Raw genomic sequence first — 14,410 nt, forward strand, 5'->3', positions numbered from 1 at the left:
TCAACAACTTTGCAAGAAAATCAAACTACTAAAAAGAATAATGAAATAGCAAGAAAAGTTGAATACTCTTCAGATTACTCAAAAGCACTCATGAAGTAAATCTCTTGATATAATTATCTCTAACTCAATATCTGCAAAGTATCTGTCAGTCTTGAGACTATTACAACATACACAGCTCTATCAGACTGGCTTCTATATAAAATATCAGTAGTTTATCTTCAGTATTAAATCCACTCACAATACAAGTAAATTAGATGATGAGAAATCTCTTGTGTATGCTCTCACAGAACTTAATTATATTGAAAAAAATCTCTGAAAGATTTATCACAAAAATAACCTATTAAAGAATAACTGGAATGATCTCAAGAAATTTCTATATGCAAGACTAGAAGACTCAGCAAACTGTATATAAAACTCTTGATAAGTAATCTTTAATCTTCACAAGAGTTTAAATAAAACTGACCAAGTCTACTGCCAACAATTTCTAGAGCTTGTAACAAAAATTGATGAAGAATTTAAAAGCTTTGAAAAAATGAAGAAGAACCTATATATAGAGAACTTGAATGAGCCTATGTGAGCTAAACTAAATAAACAGCTGGAAATACCAGATAATATTAATGAGATAATAGTACTGACTATCTGACTCTGATTAAGTGTGACAGCAGCTCTTGAAAAGAATGCCTTACATGTAAAGTCTACTAATCTAGTTGAAAGTGCTTGCAGAGATATAAAAACTGATAACTTAAAACTGTAAATAGATAAGAGAAGTCAATCTCAGAGATCTGCTCAGAAGATAAGAAAAGATCTTATCAAGAATTATAAAGCTTTAAGAAAAGAAGAGAAGTGCTTTAAGTATAGTTAAAAGAGATATCTCATAAAAGACTGTTTCAAGAAGAAGAGTAGCAAATAGAAAATTGAGAAGCCACAAGTAGATAAAATTAATATAATAAAGTTGTTCAAGAAAAGTCTTCTTGCTCTTCCCTCTATTATTCTAGATGTGTGAAGTTCAACTGACAGAAGTATCATCTGGTCAGCACTAATAGACTTTAATTGTCAATCTCTAGTGATTAGTTTGTGATTGGCTGTGAAGCTAGTGCTAAAGATGCACAAGATGCTTATAGAGATTGAAACTGCTATAAATTATAAGAATATCACTCTTGTAAAAGAAATTATGAATATATTCTTTAAAGTCTGTAACTTTCAGAGAAACTGGCAGTTGTTTCATGAATAAGTAATAGTTATGAATATAAAAGATGAGATGCTAGTGAATTTGAGCTAGCTGCAGTGACACAATCTCAAGATATATTTCAGAGAACTAAGACTAGAGTTTCAAACTATATGTTGTGACCTGCTTGCAAAGATTAAACCAGTTAATCTCTCAGAGCTAGTGAAGAGAGAAAAGCTCATTTACATGATGACTTTCTGTAAATCAGAACAGATGATGACAGTATATCTAGATCTTCAGATACTAAAAGTCTACTGTAAACTTGTGAAAGTGTTTAGCAACAAGAGGGCTTGGAAGCTGCCATTATACTGTAAAGATGATTTGGCCATAGATCTTGAGCTGAAAAAGCAGTCAGAATTTGAAAGAATGTACAGACTTTTGCAAGCTGAATAAGAAACTCTTTATAAATATCTGAGCAGTGCTCTAACTTATAAGTTCATCTGCTCTTTCAAGTCATCTACAGAAGCACCTATTCTGTTCACATTCAAGAAGAATAGTAAACTAAGAATGTGTGTAAATTATTGTGATCTGAATTCAAAAATGGTCAAGAATAGATATTCTCTACTACTAATTGAAGATATGTTGTATAAGCTTGTGGGAGCTGCAATATTCACTCAGTTAGATATCAAGAATGCCTACTATAGATTGAGAATTTGTAAAGAAAATGAGTGAAAGACTGCATTTTGAACTTTACAGAAGCTATTTGAGTACTTGATAGTGCTTTTTGAACTTGTAAATGCACCAGCAGCCTTCTAATTATATATTATGAAGGCACTTAGTAAATATCTGAATGTATTTGTGGTAGTCTATCTTGATAATGTGGTTGTGTACTCAGCTTGTAAGAAAGATCATGAGAAGCATGTGAAATTAGTACTTAAGGCACTCAAGAATGCAGGTCTTTATTACAAGCTAGCAAAGTGCAAGTTTAATGCTTGCAAGATTGACTATCTTGAATATATTATAACACCAGAGAATATTCTTATGAAGAAGAGCTGTATGAACACTATTCTTGACTAGCCAGAGCCAACCAGTAAGAAAGAGATTCAGATCTTCTTAGAATTTATGAACTTTTACAGGTACTTCATCTCAAGATTCTCTAAAATAGTTTGCAGCCTGACTGCTCTTCTAAAGAGAGGAGAAGCAAAGCTAAGCAGGCATGTGTAAAGAGAGATGAGAAGAGAGACCAACACTTTCATGACTAAGGAAGGTTGTAAAGTCTTTATAGATCTGAAAAGAGTGTTTGTAAAAGCTGTTATGCTTCACCATTTTAATATGGAATGGAAGATCAGACTGAAAACAGATGCATCTAACTTCATAATGTGTAGTATTTTATTACAGCTAGTGAAGAATGGTGTTTAGATTCCAGTTGAATTTTATTTGTGGAAGATGCAATCTGCAAAGATGAATTATAACATTCATAATCAAGAACTGCTTATAATTATGGAGTTATTTAGATATTGGTGCTGCTGGTTGAAAGACTTGTGAATACCAGTTCAAGTTCTTACAGATCATGATAGCTTGTGCTATTTTCAGACTGCTTAAGATCTCTTGTGAAGACAGGTCTGCTGGACACAAAGACTGACAGTCTTTTAGTTCATGATTGACCATGTGAAAGAAATCAAGAATCTGGCAGATGAACTCTTATAAAGATCTGATTATGTTAAGAAGACTAGTCTAGATAATACAGAGAGTTATAAGACTGCACACCAACTGAAAGTAATACTTGTGAAGAAGCAAGACCACAGAAAAGTTAGAACTGACAGCTCAAGTTTCTTCTAATCAGAAAGAGAAGAGAGAAGATGAGAATATGCAACTCATCTTCACAAAGCTTTAGATTGCAATCAAGAAACTACTTGTGAAGATTGTCTTGAAAGATACATGCAAAGTAAAGAAGATTACAATACAGGTTCAGAAGACTAAAGATCTGATTTGTGAGAAGAATTCTTATAAAAAGAGCAGCTCCAACCTGTTAGCATTATTGTCAAATCTACTGCAAAGTGATAACTATACAGCTAAGATCCATGAAGATATTAAGATAGACATGAAGAAATTTACAATATGAAAAGAGAAGAAGAGCATTCTCTATAAAAATGGTTGCATGTACATCTCTCAGAATGAGATCTTGTGAATAGAGCTGATCAGATATCATTATGATCTATCTCTTGCAGAGCATTTTGCTACAGCAAGAATGTACAAGCTTATAGCTTGCAAATACTTTTAGTCAAGAATGAGAGAACTGGTAAAGAAGTATTGCAAAGTCTGTAAGATCTGCCAGAGCTCAAGAAGAGTTTGTGGAAAATCTCAAGAAGAACTATCACTCTTATCAATTTCAAATTACTCTTGAGAATTTATTAGCATGAATATTATTACAGATCTCTCCACAAGCCTGAATTTTGAGAAGGTGCAGTTTGACTGTATTCTGGTTGTAGTGGACTGGCTTACAAAGATGACTCACTTTATTCCTACAATAAAGAAACTGACATCAGAGAAATTAGCTCATCTCTTTATTCATGAGATAGTGAGATTATATGAATTACCTGCAAGCATAGTAACAGATTGAGAATTTCTGTTTGTGAGTGAATTTTGGGGTAATTTAACTTACATCTTGAAGATCACAAGAGTAATAAGCATGGTATTTCATTTGCAAACTGATGGTCAAACTGAGAGACTAAATAGTGTGCTAGAGCAGTATCTGCAAAGCTATATCAGTTATGATCAAGATAACTGGGTGATATGATTATTAATAGCAGAGTTCATGTACAATAATTCATGACAGATCTCCACACAGAAATCATCTTTTCAGCTAATATATGAGTTGAACCTGTAAACAGATCTATTAGACTTTGATAAGTATAACTATATATACAAGAATTTAAAGAATCAGATGGAGGCAATGAAATTGCTCTGTAAGAAGATCAAGAAATTACTTGTGAAGATATAAGTCTATCAGAAGAAGTACTATAACCAGAAGCACACTATAAAGACTTTCCAGATGAAAGACAAGATGTAGCTTGATCTTTGCAATATTAAAACTGTACAGTCTAATAAAAAATTAAATTTGTTGAGGCATGAGTCTTGTAGAATTATAAAAAAGATAGACTTACAAGTCTACAGACTGAAGCTGTCTCCAGATCTGTAAACTTATGATATTTTTCATGTATTCCTGCTCTGCAAGCACAAGACCTGCAAAGAAATTGATAGCTTACCTCATTATGAAGTTTGTGAGATAAATGAGAATGAAAAGAAGTATCAGGTCCATGAGATAATTAACTTAAAGAGAGAGGGTCACAAGCTGTAGTACAGAGTACATTAAGAAGATTATAATAATGAGAAGAACAAGATATGGATATCTGTAAGTAATATCTGTTCACTGAGAAAGCTACTCTAACAATTCTATAGTAGGAACCTGAACAAGCCTGATTTGCAAAAGAGATGAATGGAGGTAGTGAAACTAGAAAATGAATTAGAAAGAAAAAAGATATAGTCAAATCAAATTGAATTAATTTTAAAAGAAGAACTATCTAAGAATTATATAAGAGTCTTTGACTTTCTTCTGTAAAGACCTGTAACAACTATCTATAATCTTACTGCTGGAAAGAGCAAGCAAGATGCCTACAGTATAGACAATTGTTACACTTTTAACTCAAGTCTGTAAAGATGCACTCTGTAAAGACTATATTATTATAGTCTTGCTGAACTCTCTTGCAGGTGGAGCACTTCTGTTCTGATGGCAGCTGAACCCCAGCTCAAGTCACAAGAATACTCTTGTGAAGCTGAATGTGAATAGTTAACTGGTTTAAATTATCCAAACCAGTAATAAGTATAGATCTTTGAATAAACTTGTGACATCATGCTCTTTTATGGGCAGACAAAGCTTGTGCTCCAGTATAAGATGAGAGGCCTGGAAGAATTACTAGATTAGTCTGTAATACATCAGCAAAAGTACCAGCTGGCAGCAATTGGGTGAAGATGATCTGGAACCACTATTGTTAATCTTGTGGAAGAGGTGCTGGACAATCTCAGACACTCTGTGGAACCATGGCACCCATGAATCCTGCTGCAGCAGGGGGAATGGCAATAATAATTTAGAGAAGATTAGCTGTGAACTGAAATGTGATAGAGAATACTCATATTTCCAGCTGGGGCTGGTGCAACAATTGTGGGGGGGAAAGGCAGAGCAGTAGAATTCTAACTCCATCAGCATGTGAACCAAATGTCAGCTTGCAAGAAGATACTTACAGCTTGAGCTGGCAGAAGAGAGGTGACAACTGGTGAAGAGGAGAGAGAGAAAGCAACAATGCTCTAGAACTATCAGTTGTGAACAATTCTCAGTCTCTAAGTCTACTTACTGAAGATCTGGACATCTCTTTTTTGAAGAAGAGGGATATAGGCATTCTCTCAAGAGAGAAGAGCAGTAATAACTTGTAAGAGAGAGAGAGAGAAGACTCTGAACTGGCAGAAACTTCTAGCAAGCATCAGTCTTTCTGTGAACCAAACTCTATACAAAGACAAAACTTCATAATCATGTGAAGTAAAGATGCAATCAGAAGTGAACTCACCAGCTTGAGACTGTAATTGTATGTAGAAAAGAGTATGCAAGATAAAAGGTCTGGTATTAGCAGCTATATACAACTTGTAGACAAGATTGCTACTAGCTCTTAACAAGAGATTCATACAGTGACAGTCTTTTATGTGTGCTTGTGAGCACATGACTTAGTGTCTTGTAAGAACACATGTACTTCTAACAGCTTGCAAGCTGAGACTCTGAACTCTTACAGATGTTATTCATCTGTATAAGAGATTTGCAGATAAATTCTTACAGATTTTCTTCTCTTATAAGTCTTGATTTCTCAAGACAGCTGTCTCATTAAAAATCTTCATGAGTAGAAAAACAAAACCTCTTAGGAAAAATAAAAATTTCCTTATAAGAAAAAGAGTACAGCCTCACTAGAGATATAATATTAACACAACTCTAATAATATAATACAACATAATAACACAACAGAGCTCAATAACATAACAATATATAGAGAGTCTCTATTGTTCTCACTAGCTCCATATCACTATTAGATAATAAGCACTAGCTTAAGAGAGAGCTTTCTCTTACTTTCTCTTTCTTTTCTTTTCTTCTCTTTCTTCTCTAGTTTATATTATTATTATCAAGGTAAGTGAACTCTTCAAGCACTACTTTGTGTGAAAGACAGGCTTACAGAAGATTTCTGATGATTAGAAGAAAATATGACTTCACTTCAATATTCTGCATACTTAATCTATAGATTCATTGTCACGCTAATTCACACATACAATCCTCACACATAAAGGTTCACAGTTATGATTGACATACTTCTCTTGTTTCTGTTGAGTGGCAGCTATTACAGACTGGACTTATTCAGTAGCAGTCTGTATTTTGTGTATAACAACTTCTGCTTGTTCAATAGAGTTATGTGGTGACCAGTTTATAGCTAGGGCATTGGTTTTAAGGTTCAGAAGGCTTATGTTATATCTGTGCATCAGAAAGAAGAGGCTCACTTCTGTTGATGCAGCATCACAGTTATTAATTACTAACTCAGCTAGCAGCAGTCATTGAGTCTAGTCATCTTGTGCAAAGTTGATGAACTTTCTAAGATAAGTCTTTAATGTTTGGTTCATGCATTCTGTAGACCTGTCAGTTTCAGGGTGTGCAGTTATGAAAAAATATCTCTTGATTTTCAACAGCTGGCACAGATGGGTTCAAAAGCCATCTACAAATTGTGATTTCTGATCAGAAACAATAGCTGTAGATAGTTCATGGCAGTAGTATATGCTTTATATGAAGACTTGAACTACTGTTTTGACTTTAATATTCTTGTATAGTTTAAAGATAACTTCTTTGGTGAGTCAGTTTGTAATAATTATAATATTTGTACATTCTTCTGATTCTGGTAGATTAACAATGAAGTCCATTGAGAGTTCTGACCAGATTTAATTAGAAATAGGCAGAGACTTCAGCATTTCTTTCTAATGATCTTTTTATGTTGTTGTTGCCTGGCAGAGATCACAGTTCTATATAAAGTGCTGTATATTCTTAGTGAACTCCAGTCAAAAATATTCATATATAAGTATAGAGATTATTTGCTTTCTATCTGAATAGCCTGTCATTATTAAATTATAAGTTTCTTGCATAATCTGTATGTGTAACTCTTCAGAATTCAGAATCTAGTGCTATTCCTGAAAGCAGAGCTTATTATTATTATTGAGCAAGCAGTCTGATACAGATATCTTCACTAGAAGCTTAGAGAGAAACTGTAAGCATTTGTTCTTAAGAGCTTGTTTCATCTCTTGAAGTTGCATGTCTGTAGTGCATGCATGTTCTCAGTATTTGGCTAATAACAACTCTATTGTATTATTTACCTTGGTGGCATGGCAGACTATTGCACTATTTGTGATCATATGAGACTTTAGTAGCTGTGCTTCTTGGTTCTTCAGCTGTTTGTTGTTGGCATTGGCTGGTATATCTTGATTGTGTTGAGAGAGTGCATCTGGTTCTGTATTGAGCTTTTCAGAGCAGTAACTAATCTGGAAGTTAAAGTTGTTCAGAATGTCTATCCATCACATCTGCCTCTTATTAAGGTGCTGTCAGATCATGAAGTACTTTAGATTCTTGTAGTTAGTAAGAATTTTGAATTCTTTTACACTACAGAGCTTGAAGCTCTATTCTTGTAGACACTCCACCACAGCTAATAGTTCTTTATTGTGAATCTCATAGTTGCATTCAGCAGGTATGTTCTTTCTTGAGAAATAGGTACATGGTCATAGCATGCTCTTTTTATCATATTGCAGAAGCATGCCCCCTATTATATAGTCTGAAAAGTTTGTCTTGACTACTGTTTTACAGCTTGCATCAAACTGTAAAAGAATAGATACAGTGGTAAACATATTCTTTAGAAGTTTGAAGATATTATTATATTTCTTGATCTATTTGAATTTACTGTCTTTCCTAGTTAGTGTTGTGAGTGGTGCTACTATTTTGAAAAAGTCTTTTATAAACTGCTGATAGAACTTTGTGAATCTAATAAAGCTGCACACACTTCTGACTGTTGTGGGAGCTTTCTATTCCAGTATAGCTTGCACCTTTTCAGGGTCCATTTGTATATCTTTATCAGTCTCAATAATGAATTTCAAATATTTTGTCAAAGTGACTTCAAACTTACATTTGCTGATATCAATATGTAAGCCTGCTTTCTGTAACTGTTGTAGCATCTTTTGTACATGCTTCTGGTGTTCTTTGCATAATCCAGTAAAGAAGATTAAGATGTTATCTATATAAGCAGAGCAGAACTCATCTAGATAATCATAAAGCACTTAATTAATATATTTCTGAAAGGTGCTTGAAGCATTTACAAGATCAAAAAGAGTAATTATTCATTTAAGAAGTCTGTATTGTGTTTGAAAGGCTGTTTTTCATTTATTGTCTTCTGATATTTGTATTCAATAGAATGCTTGAATAATATCTAGCTTTGTGAACCATTTGGCACATCCAACCTGTTCCAGAATTTTGTTGATTAGGAGTAACAGATATTAGTTTTTCTTGGTCAGCTTATTTAGTTCTCAGTAGTTTATACAGAAATATAGTATTATAAATCCTGCAGCACAACAACAGAACACACAAAATGATTGAATAATACCTGACAAGATGGAATCATGAACTGTTGTGGAAGAATCTTAAGATGAGAATTACATGACCAGCAATAGAACTGATAAGCTGACTGATCACACCAAGCATGATAGAATTGATTAGAGAATATAGCAGACATATTACAATAGAACAAATAGAACAGCTTAGCAGAACTATCACCAGAGAAGTATTATGTATATAAGAACACTTATTACCAGAGATTTAATAGACTTGTTCATCATGATTAATCTTCTTACTTATCTACTAGATATCTGTGAGAATCATATGTGTGGATCAGCATGACAATAAATCTCTAGAAGGAATATACATGGAAAAGAGTACACAAGGTAAAAGGTCTGTATTCTGGCAATTATGTACAACTTGTAAACAAGATTGCCACTGGCTCCCAGCAAGAGATTCACACAGTGACAGCCTTTTATGTGTGCTTGTGAGCACATGACTTAGTGCTTCACAAGGACACATGCAACTTCCAGCAGCTCACAAGCTAAGGCCTCTGGCCTTCACAGGTGCTGTTTGTCTGTATAAGAGATTTACAGCAAATTCTTACAGATTCCCCCCTCTTGTAAGCCTTGATCCCTCAAGGTGGCTGTCTTGTTAAAAATCTTCATGAGTAGAAAAACAAAAAACCTCTTGAGAAAAATAAAAATTTCCTTATAAGAAAAAGAGTACAGCTTCACTAGAGATGTGATATCAACACAACTCTAATAACACAACAGAACCCAATAACACAACAATATGTAGAGAGTCTCTATTGTTCTTGCTAACCCTGTATCACTATTAGATAATGAACACTAGCTTAAGAGAGAGCTTTCTCTTGCTTTCTCTTTCTCTTCTTTTCTTCTCTTTCTTCTCTAGCCTATATCACCATTATCAAGATAAGTGAACCCTTCAAGCACTGCTTTGTGTGGGAGGCAGGCTCATGGGAGGTCTCTGATGTTCTGGAAGAAAAATGGCTTCACTTTGATATTCTGTATGATTGGCTGAAAGACCACAAGCTGGTGAGTTCACCCCTGATTGTGCCTTTGCTTCACATGGCCATTAGATTTTGTCTTCACATGGGGTTTGGTTTGCAGAGAGACTGATGCTTGCTAGCAGTTGCTGCCAGTGTGCAGTTCTCTCCCCCTCTCTCTTGTAACTCATCTTCACTTTTCTCTCTTGAGAGAATCTCCATCCCCTCTTTCACAGATGAGATTGGGCCTTCAGTAAGTAGTTACAAGAAGTTTGGGAAGTGTTTGTAACTGACAGTTCTAGAGTGTTGTTGTTCTCTCTTCTTTCTCTCCATCAGTTGTTGCTGCCTCTCCTGTGCCAGCTCAAGCTGTAAGTACTTCTCATAAGCTGACATTGGTTCACATGCTGATGGAGTTAGGGTTCTGCCACTCTGTCTCCCCTCTCTACAGTTGTTGCTCTGGCCCTGGCCAGAAATGTGAGTATTCTTTATCACATTTCAGTTTACAGCTAATCTTCTTTAGGTTGTTGTTGTTGTTTTCTCTGCACCAGCAGGATTTGTGGGTGCTGTAGTCCTGCAGGGTGCTTGAAACCACCCAGCACTCCCCCCACAGAATCAACAATAGTGGTTCCAGACCATCTTTATCCAAATGCCACCAGCTGCTACTTTTGCTGGTGTGTTGTGGGCCAATTCAGTGGTTCTTCCAGGCCTCCCCCCCTACACAGGGGCACAAGCTTTGTCTGCCTGTGAAAGGGCATGGTATCACAAGTCTATTCAAAGATCCATGCTTATTGCTGGTTTGGATAATCCAAACCAGTTGACTGTATACATTCAGCTTCACAAGAGAATTTTCATGACTCAGGCTAGGGCCCAGTCACCACCTGGACAGAAGTGCTTCACCTGCAAGAGAGCTCAGCAAGGCTATAACAATATAGTCTTCACAGAGTGCATCTCCACAGGCTTGGGTCAAAAATGTAACAACTGTCTATACTATGGGCACCTTGCTTGCTCTTTCCAGCAGTAAGATTATGGGTAGTTATTACAGATCTTCACAGGAGGAGCTGGAGACTCTAATTATATAGTCTTAGTTTAGTTTTTTCTTCTTTTGTTTTGAAATCAATTGAATTCAGTTCAGTTTGACTATGTCTTTTCTCTCTCTAACCCATTTTCTAGTTCCACTACCTCCATCCATCTCTTTTGTGAACCAGGCTTGTCCAGGTTCCTACTATAGAATTGTTGGAGTAGCTTTCTCAGTGAACAGACATTGCTTGCAGAAACTCATGTCTTGTTCTTCTCATCATTATATTCTTCCTAATGTACTCTGTACTACAGCTTGTGACCCTCTCTCTTCAAGTTAATTATCTCATGAATCCAGTACTTCTTTTCATTCTTGTCTGCCTCACAAACTTCATGATGAGATGAGCTATTGATTCCTTCATGGGTCTTGTGTTTACAGAGCAGGAATATATGGAAGACATCATGAGTTCACAGATCTGGAGGCAGTTCCAGTCTGTAGGCTTGCAAGCCTATCTTCTCCACAATTCTACAAGGCCCATGCCTCAACAAATCCAGTTTTTTGTTAGGCCATGCAGTCTTGATATTACAAAGGTTGAGCCACACCTTGTCTCTCATCTGGAAGGCCTTTACAGTGTGCTTCTGGTCATAGTACTTCTTCTGGTAGGCTTGTGCCTTCACAAGCAATTTCTTGGCCTCTTCACAAAGCAATCTTATTGCCTCCACCTGATCTCTTGAATCCTTGCATATATAGCTATACTCATCAGGGTTCAAGAATTCCATTCACAGATTCAACTCATATGTCAGCTGGAAAGGTGATTTCTGTATGAAAGCCTGTTGTGAGTTATTGTATGCAAACTCAGCCATTGGTAACCACATCATCCAGTCATCTTGATCATAATTGACATAGCTTTGCAGGTACTGCTCCAGCACACTATTCAGTCTCTCAGTCTGACCATCAGTTTGCAGGTGGAATGCCATGCTCATTGCTCTTGTGATCTTCAAGATGTGAGTCAAATCACCCTAAAATTCACTCATGAACAGAGATCCTTGATCTGTTACTATGCTTGCAGGTAATCTGTGCAATCTCACTATCTTGCAAATAAAGAGATGGACCAATTCCTCTGATATCAGCTTCTTTGTTGTAGGGATAAAGTGAGCCATCTTTGTGAACCAGTTCACTACAACCAGGATACAGTCAAACTGCATCTTCTCAAAATTCAGGCTTGCAGGAAGATCTGTAATAACATTCATGCTAATGGATTCCCAAGGGTAATTTGGAATTGATAAGAGTGATAGTTCTTCTTGAAGCTTTCTGTGAACTCTTCTTGAGCTCTGGCAGACCCCACAGGCTTCACAACACTTCTTCACCAGTTCTCTCATTCTTGGCTAAAAGTATTTGTGAGCTATAAGCTCATACATTCTTGCTGTAGCAAAATGTCCTGCAAGAGGTAGATCATGATGACACCTAATCAGCTCTATTTGCAGAGCCTCATTCTGAGAGATGTACACACAACTATCTCTATAGAGAATACTCTTCTCCTCTTTCCACATCATGAATTTCTTTGTGCCTGCCTTAATGCCTTCACAGACCTCAGCTGTATAGTCATCACTTTGCAGTAGATTTGACAGTAATGCCAACAGGTTGGAGCTACTCTTTTCATAAGAATTCTTCTTGCAGACCAGGTCTTTGGCCTTCTGGACCTGCATTGCAATTTTCTTCACTTTGCATGTGTCTCCCAAGACAATCTTTGTGAGTAGTTTCTTGGTCTCAATCCAAAGCTTTACAGAGATGAGTTGCACATTCTCATCTTCTTCCTCCTCTCTGGTTCAGAGAAACTTGAACTGTCAGTTCCAACTTTTCTGTGGTCTCTTGCTTCTTTGTGAGCATTACTCTTAGTTAGTTTGCAGTCTTGTGACCCTCCTTATCATCTAGACCAGTCTTCTTGATATAGTCAGGTCTTCATGAGAGTCCATCTGCTGGGTTCTTAGTTCCTTTCACATGGTCAACTGTGAACCAAAAGACTGTCAGTCTTTGTGCCCAGCAGACCTGTCTTCACAAGAGATCTTGAGCAGTCTGGAAGTAGCACAAGCTATCATGGTCTGTAAGAACTTGAACTGGTGTTCACAAGCCTTCCAACCAGCAGCATCAATATCTAAATAACTCCACAATTGCAAGCAGTTCCTGATTATAAATGCCATAGTTCATCTCTGTGGGTTGCATCTTTCACAAATAAAACCCAACTGGAACCCAGATGCCATTCTTTGCCAGCTGTAATAGAATACCACACATCATGAAGCCAGATGCATCTGTTTCCAATCTGGTCTTCCATTTTATATCAAAATGGTGAAGCATAACAGCTTCTGTGAATGCTCTTTTCAGACTTATGAAGGCTTTGTGATCTTCCTCAGTCATGAAAGTGTTGACTTCTCTTCTTATCTCTCTTCACACATGTCTGCTTAGCTTTGCTTCTTCTCTCTTTAGAAGAGCAGTCAGGCTGTGAGCTATCTTAGAGAATCTTGGAATGAAGCACCTGTAAAAGTTCACAAATCCTAAGAAGATCTGGACCTCTTTCTTACTGGTTGGCTCTGGCCAGTCAAGAATAGTATCCATGCAGCTCTTCTCCATAAGAACACCCTCTGGTGTTATGACATACCCAAGGTAGTCAATCTCACAGGCATTGAACTTGCACTTTGCCAGCTTGTAATAAAGGCCTGCATTCTTGAGTGCCTTAAGTACCAATTTCACATGCTTCTCATGATCCTCCTTGCAAGCCAAGTACACAACCACATCATCAAGATAGGCCACCACAAACACATCCAGATATTCACTAAGTGCCTTTATGATATATGATTGGAAAGCTGCTGGTGCATTTGCAAGTCCAAAGGGCACTATCAAGTACTCAAATAGCTTCTGTGGAGTCCAAAATGCAGTCTTCCACTCATTCTCTTTGTGAATTCTCAGTCTATGGTAGGTGTTCTTGACATCCAACTGAGTGAATATTGCAGCTCCCACAAGCTTATACAACACATCTTCAATCAGTAGTAGGGGATATCTATTCTTGACTGTTTTTGAATTCAGGTCACAATAGTCCATACACATCCTTAGTCCACCATTCTTCTTGAACACAAACAGGATGGGTGCTCTTGCAGATGACTTGGAAGGCCAGATGAACCCATGGATTAGAGCACTGCTCAGATATTCATGAAAAGCCTCTTGCTCAGCTTGTAAAAGTCTGTATGTTCTTTCAAGTCCTGGCTGCTTCTCTGGTTCAAGATCTATAGCCAAATCATCTTTGTGGTATGGTGGCAGCTTTCAAGCTCTCTTGTCACTAAACACTTCTGTGAGTTCATGGTAGACTTCCAGTATCTGGAGGTCTAGGTCCACTATCACCACCTGTTCTGATTTGTGGAGGATCATCACATAGATGGGCTTCCCTCCTTCCACAAGCTCTGAGAGATTAACTGGTTTAACCTTCATGAGTGGGTTGTGATACACAGTTTGGAACTCTAGCCTTAGTTTCTTGAAACACACCTTGAGATTGTGTTG

The 14,410-nt window shown here is 36.7% G+C and overlaps 2 protein-coding genes across 2 annotated transcripts; one reads left to right on the forward strand and one right to left on the reverse strand.

Moving 5' to 3' along the window:
• Positions 1 to 5,073: 5,073 nt before the first annotated feature.
• On the reverse strand, positions 5,074 to 5,619 carry CIMG_12716 (uncharacterized protein; the record flags this gene model as incomplete). Its single annotated transcript, XM_004445649.1, has 4 exons — positions 5,074 to 5,138; positions 5,353 to 5,413; positions 5,465 to 5,527; positions 5,575 to 5,619. The coding sequence occupies 4 exons, from the start codon at positions 5,617 to 5,619 to the stop codon at positions 5,074 to 5,076; spliced, it is 234 nt and encodes a 77-aa protein (XP_004445706.1).
• Positions 5,620 to 10,085: 4,466 nt separating this feature from the next.
• CIMG_12717 (uncharacterized protein) lies at positions 10,086 to 11,077 on the forward strand (the record flags this gene model as incomplete). The annotated part of the gene is made up of 6 exons (XM_004445650.1): positions 10,086 to 10,102; positions 10,154 to 10,217; positions 10,267 to 10,323; positions 10,370 to 10,405; positions 10,472 to 10,866; positions 11,020 to 11,077. The coding sequence occupies 6 exons, from the start codon at positions 10,086 to 10,088 to the stop codon at positions 11,075 to 11,077; spliced, it is 627 nt and encodes a 208-aa protein (XP_004445707.1).
• Between the last annotated feature and the right edge of the window lie 3,333 nt (positions 11,078 to 14,410).

The sequence above is a fragment of the Coccidioides immitis genome (genome assembly GCF_000149335.2).
Source record: "Coccidioides immitis RS genomic scaffold supercont3.1, whole genome shotgun sequence".
Classification (NCBI taxonomy): Eukaryota; Fungi; Ascomycota; class Eurotiomycetes; order Onygenales; family Onygenaceae; genus Coccidioides; species Coccidioides immitis.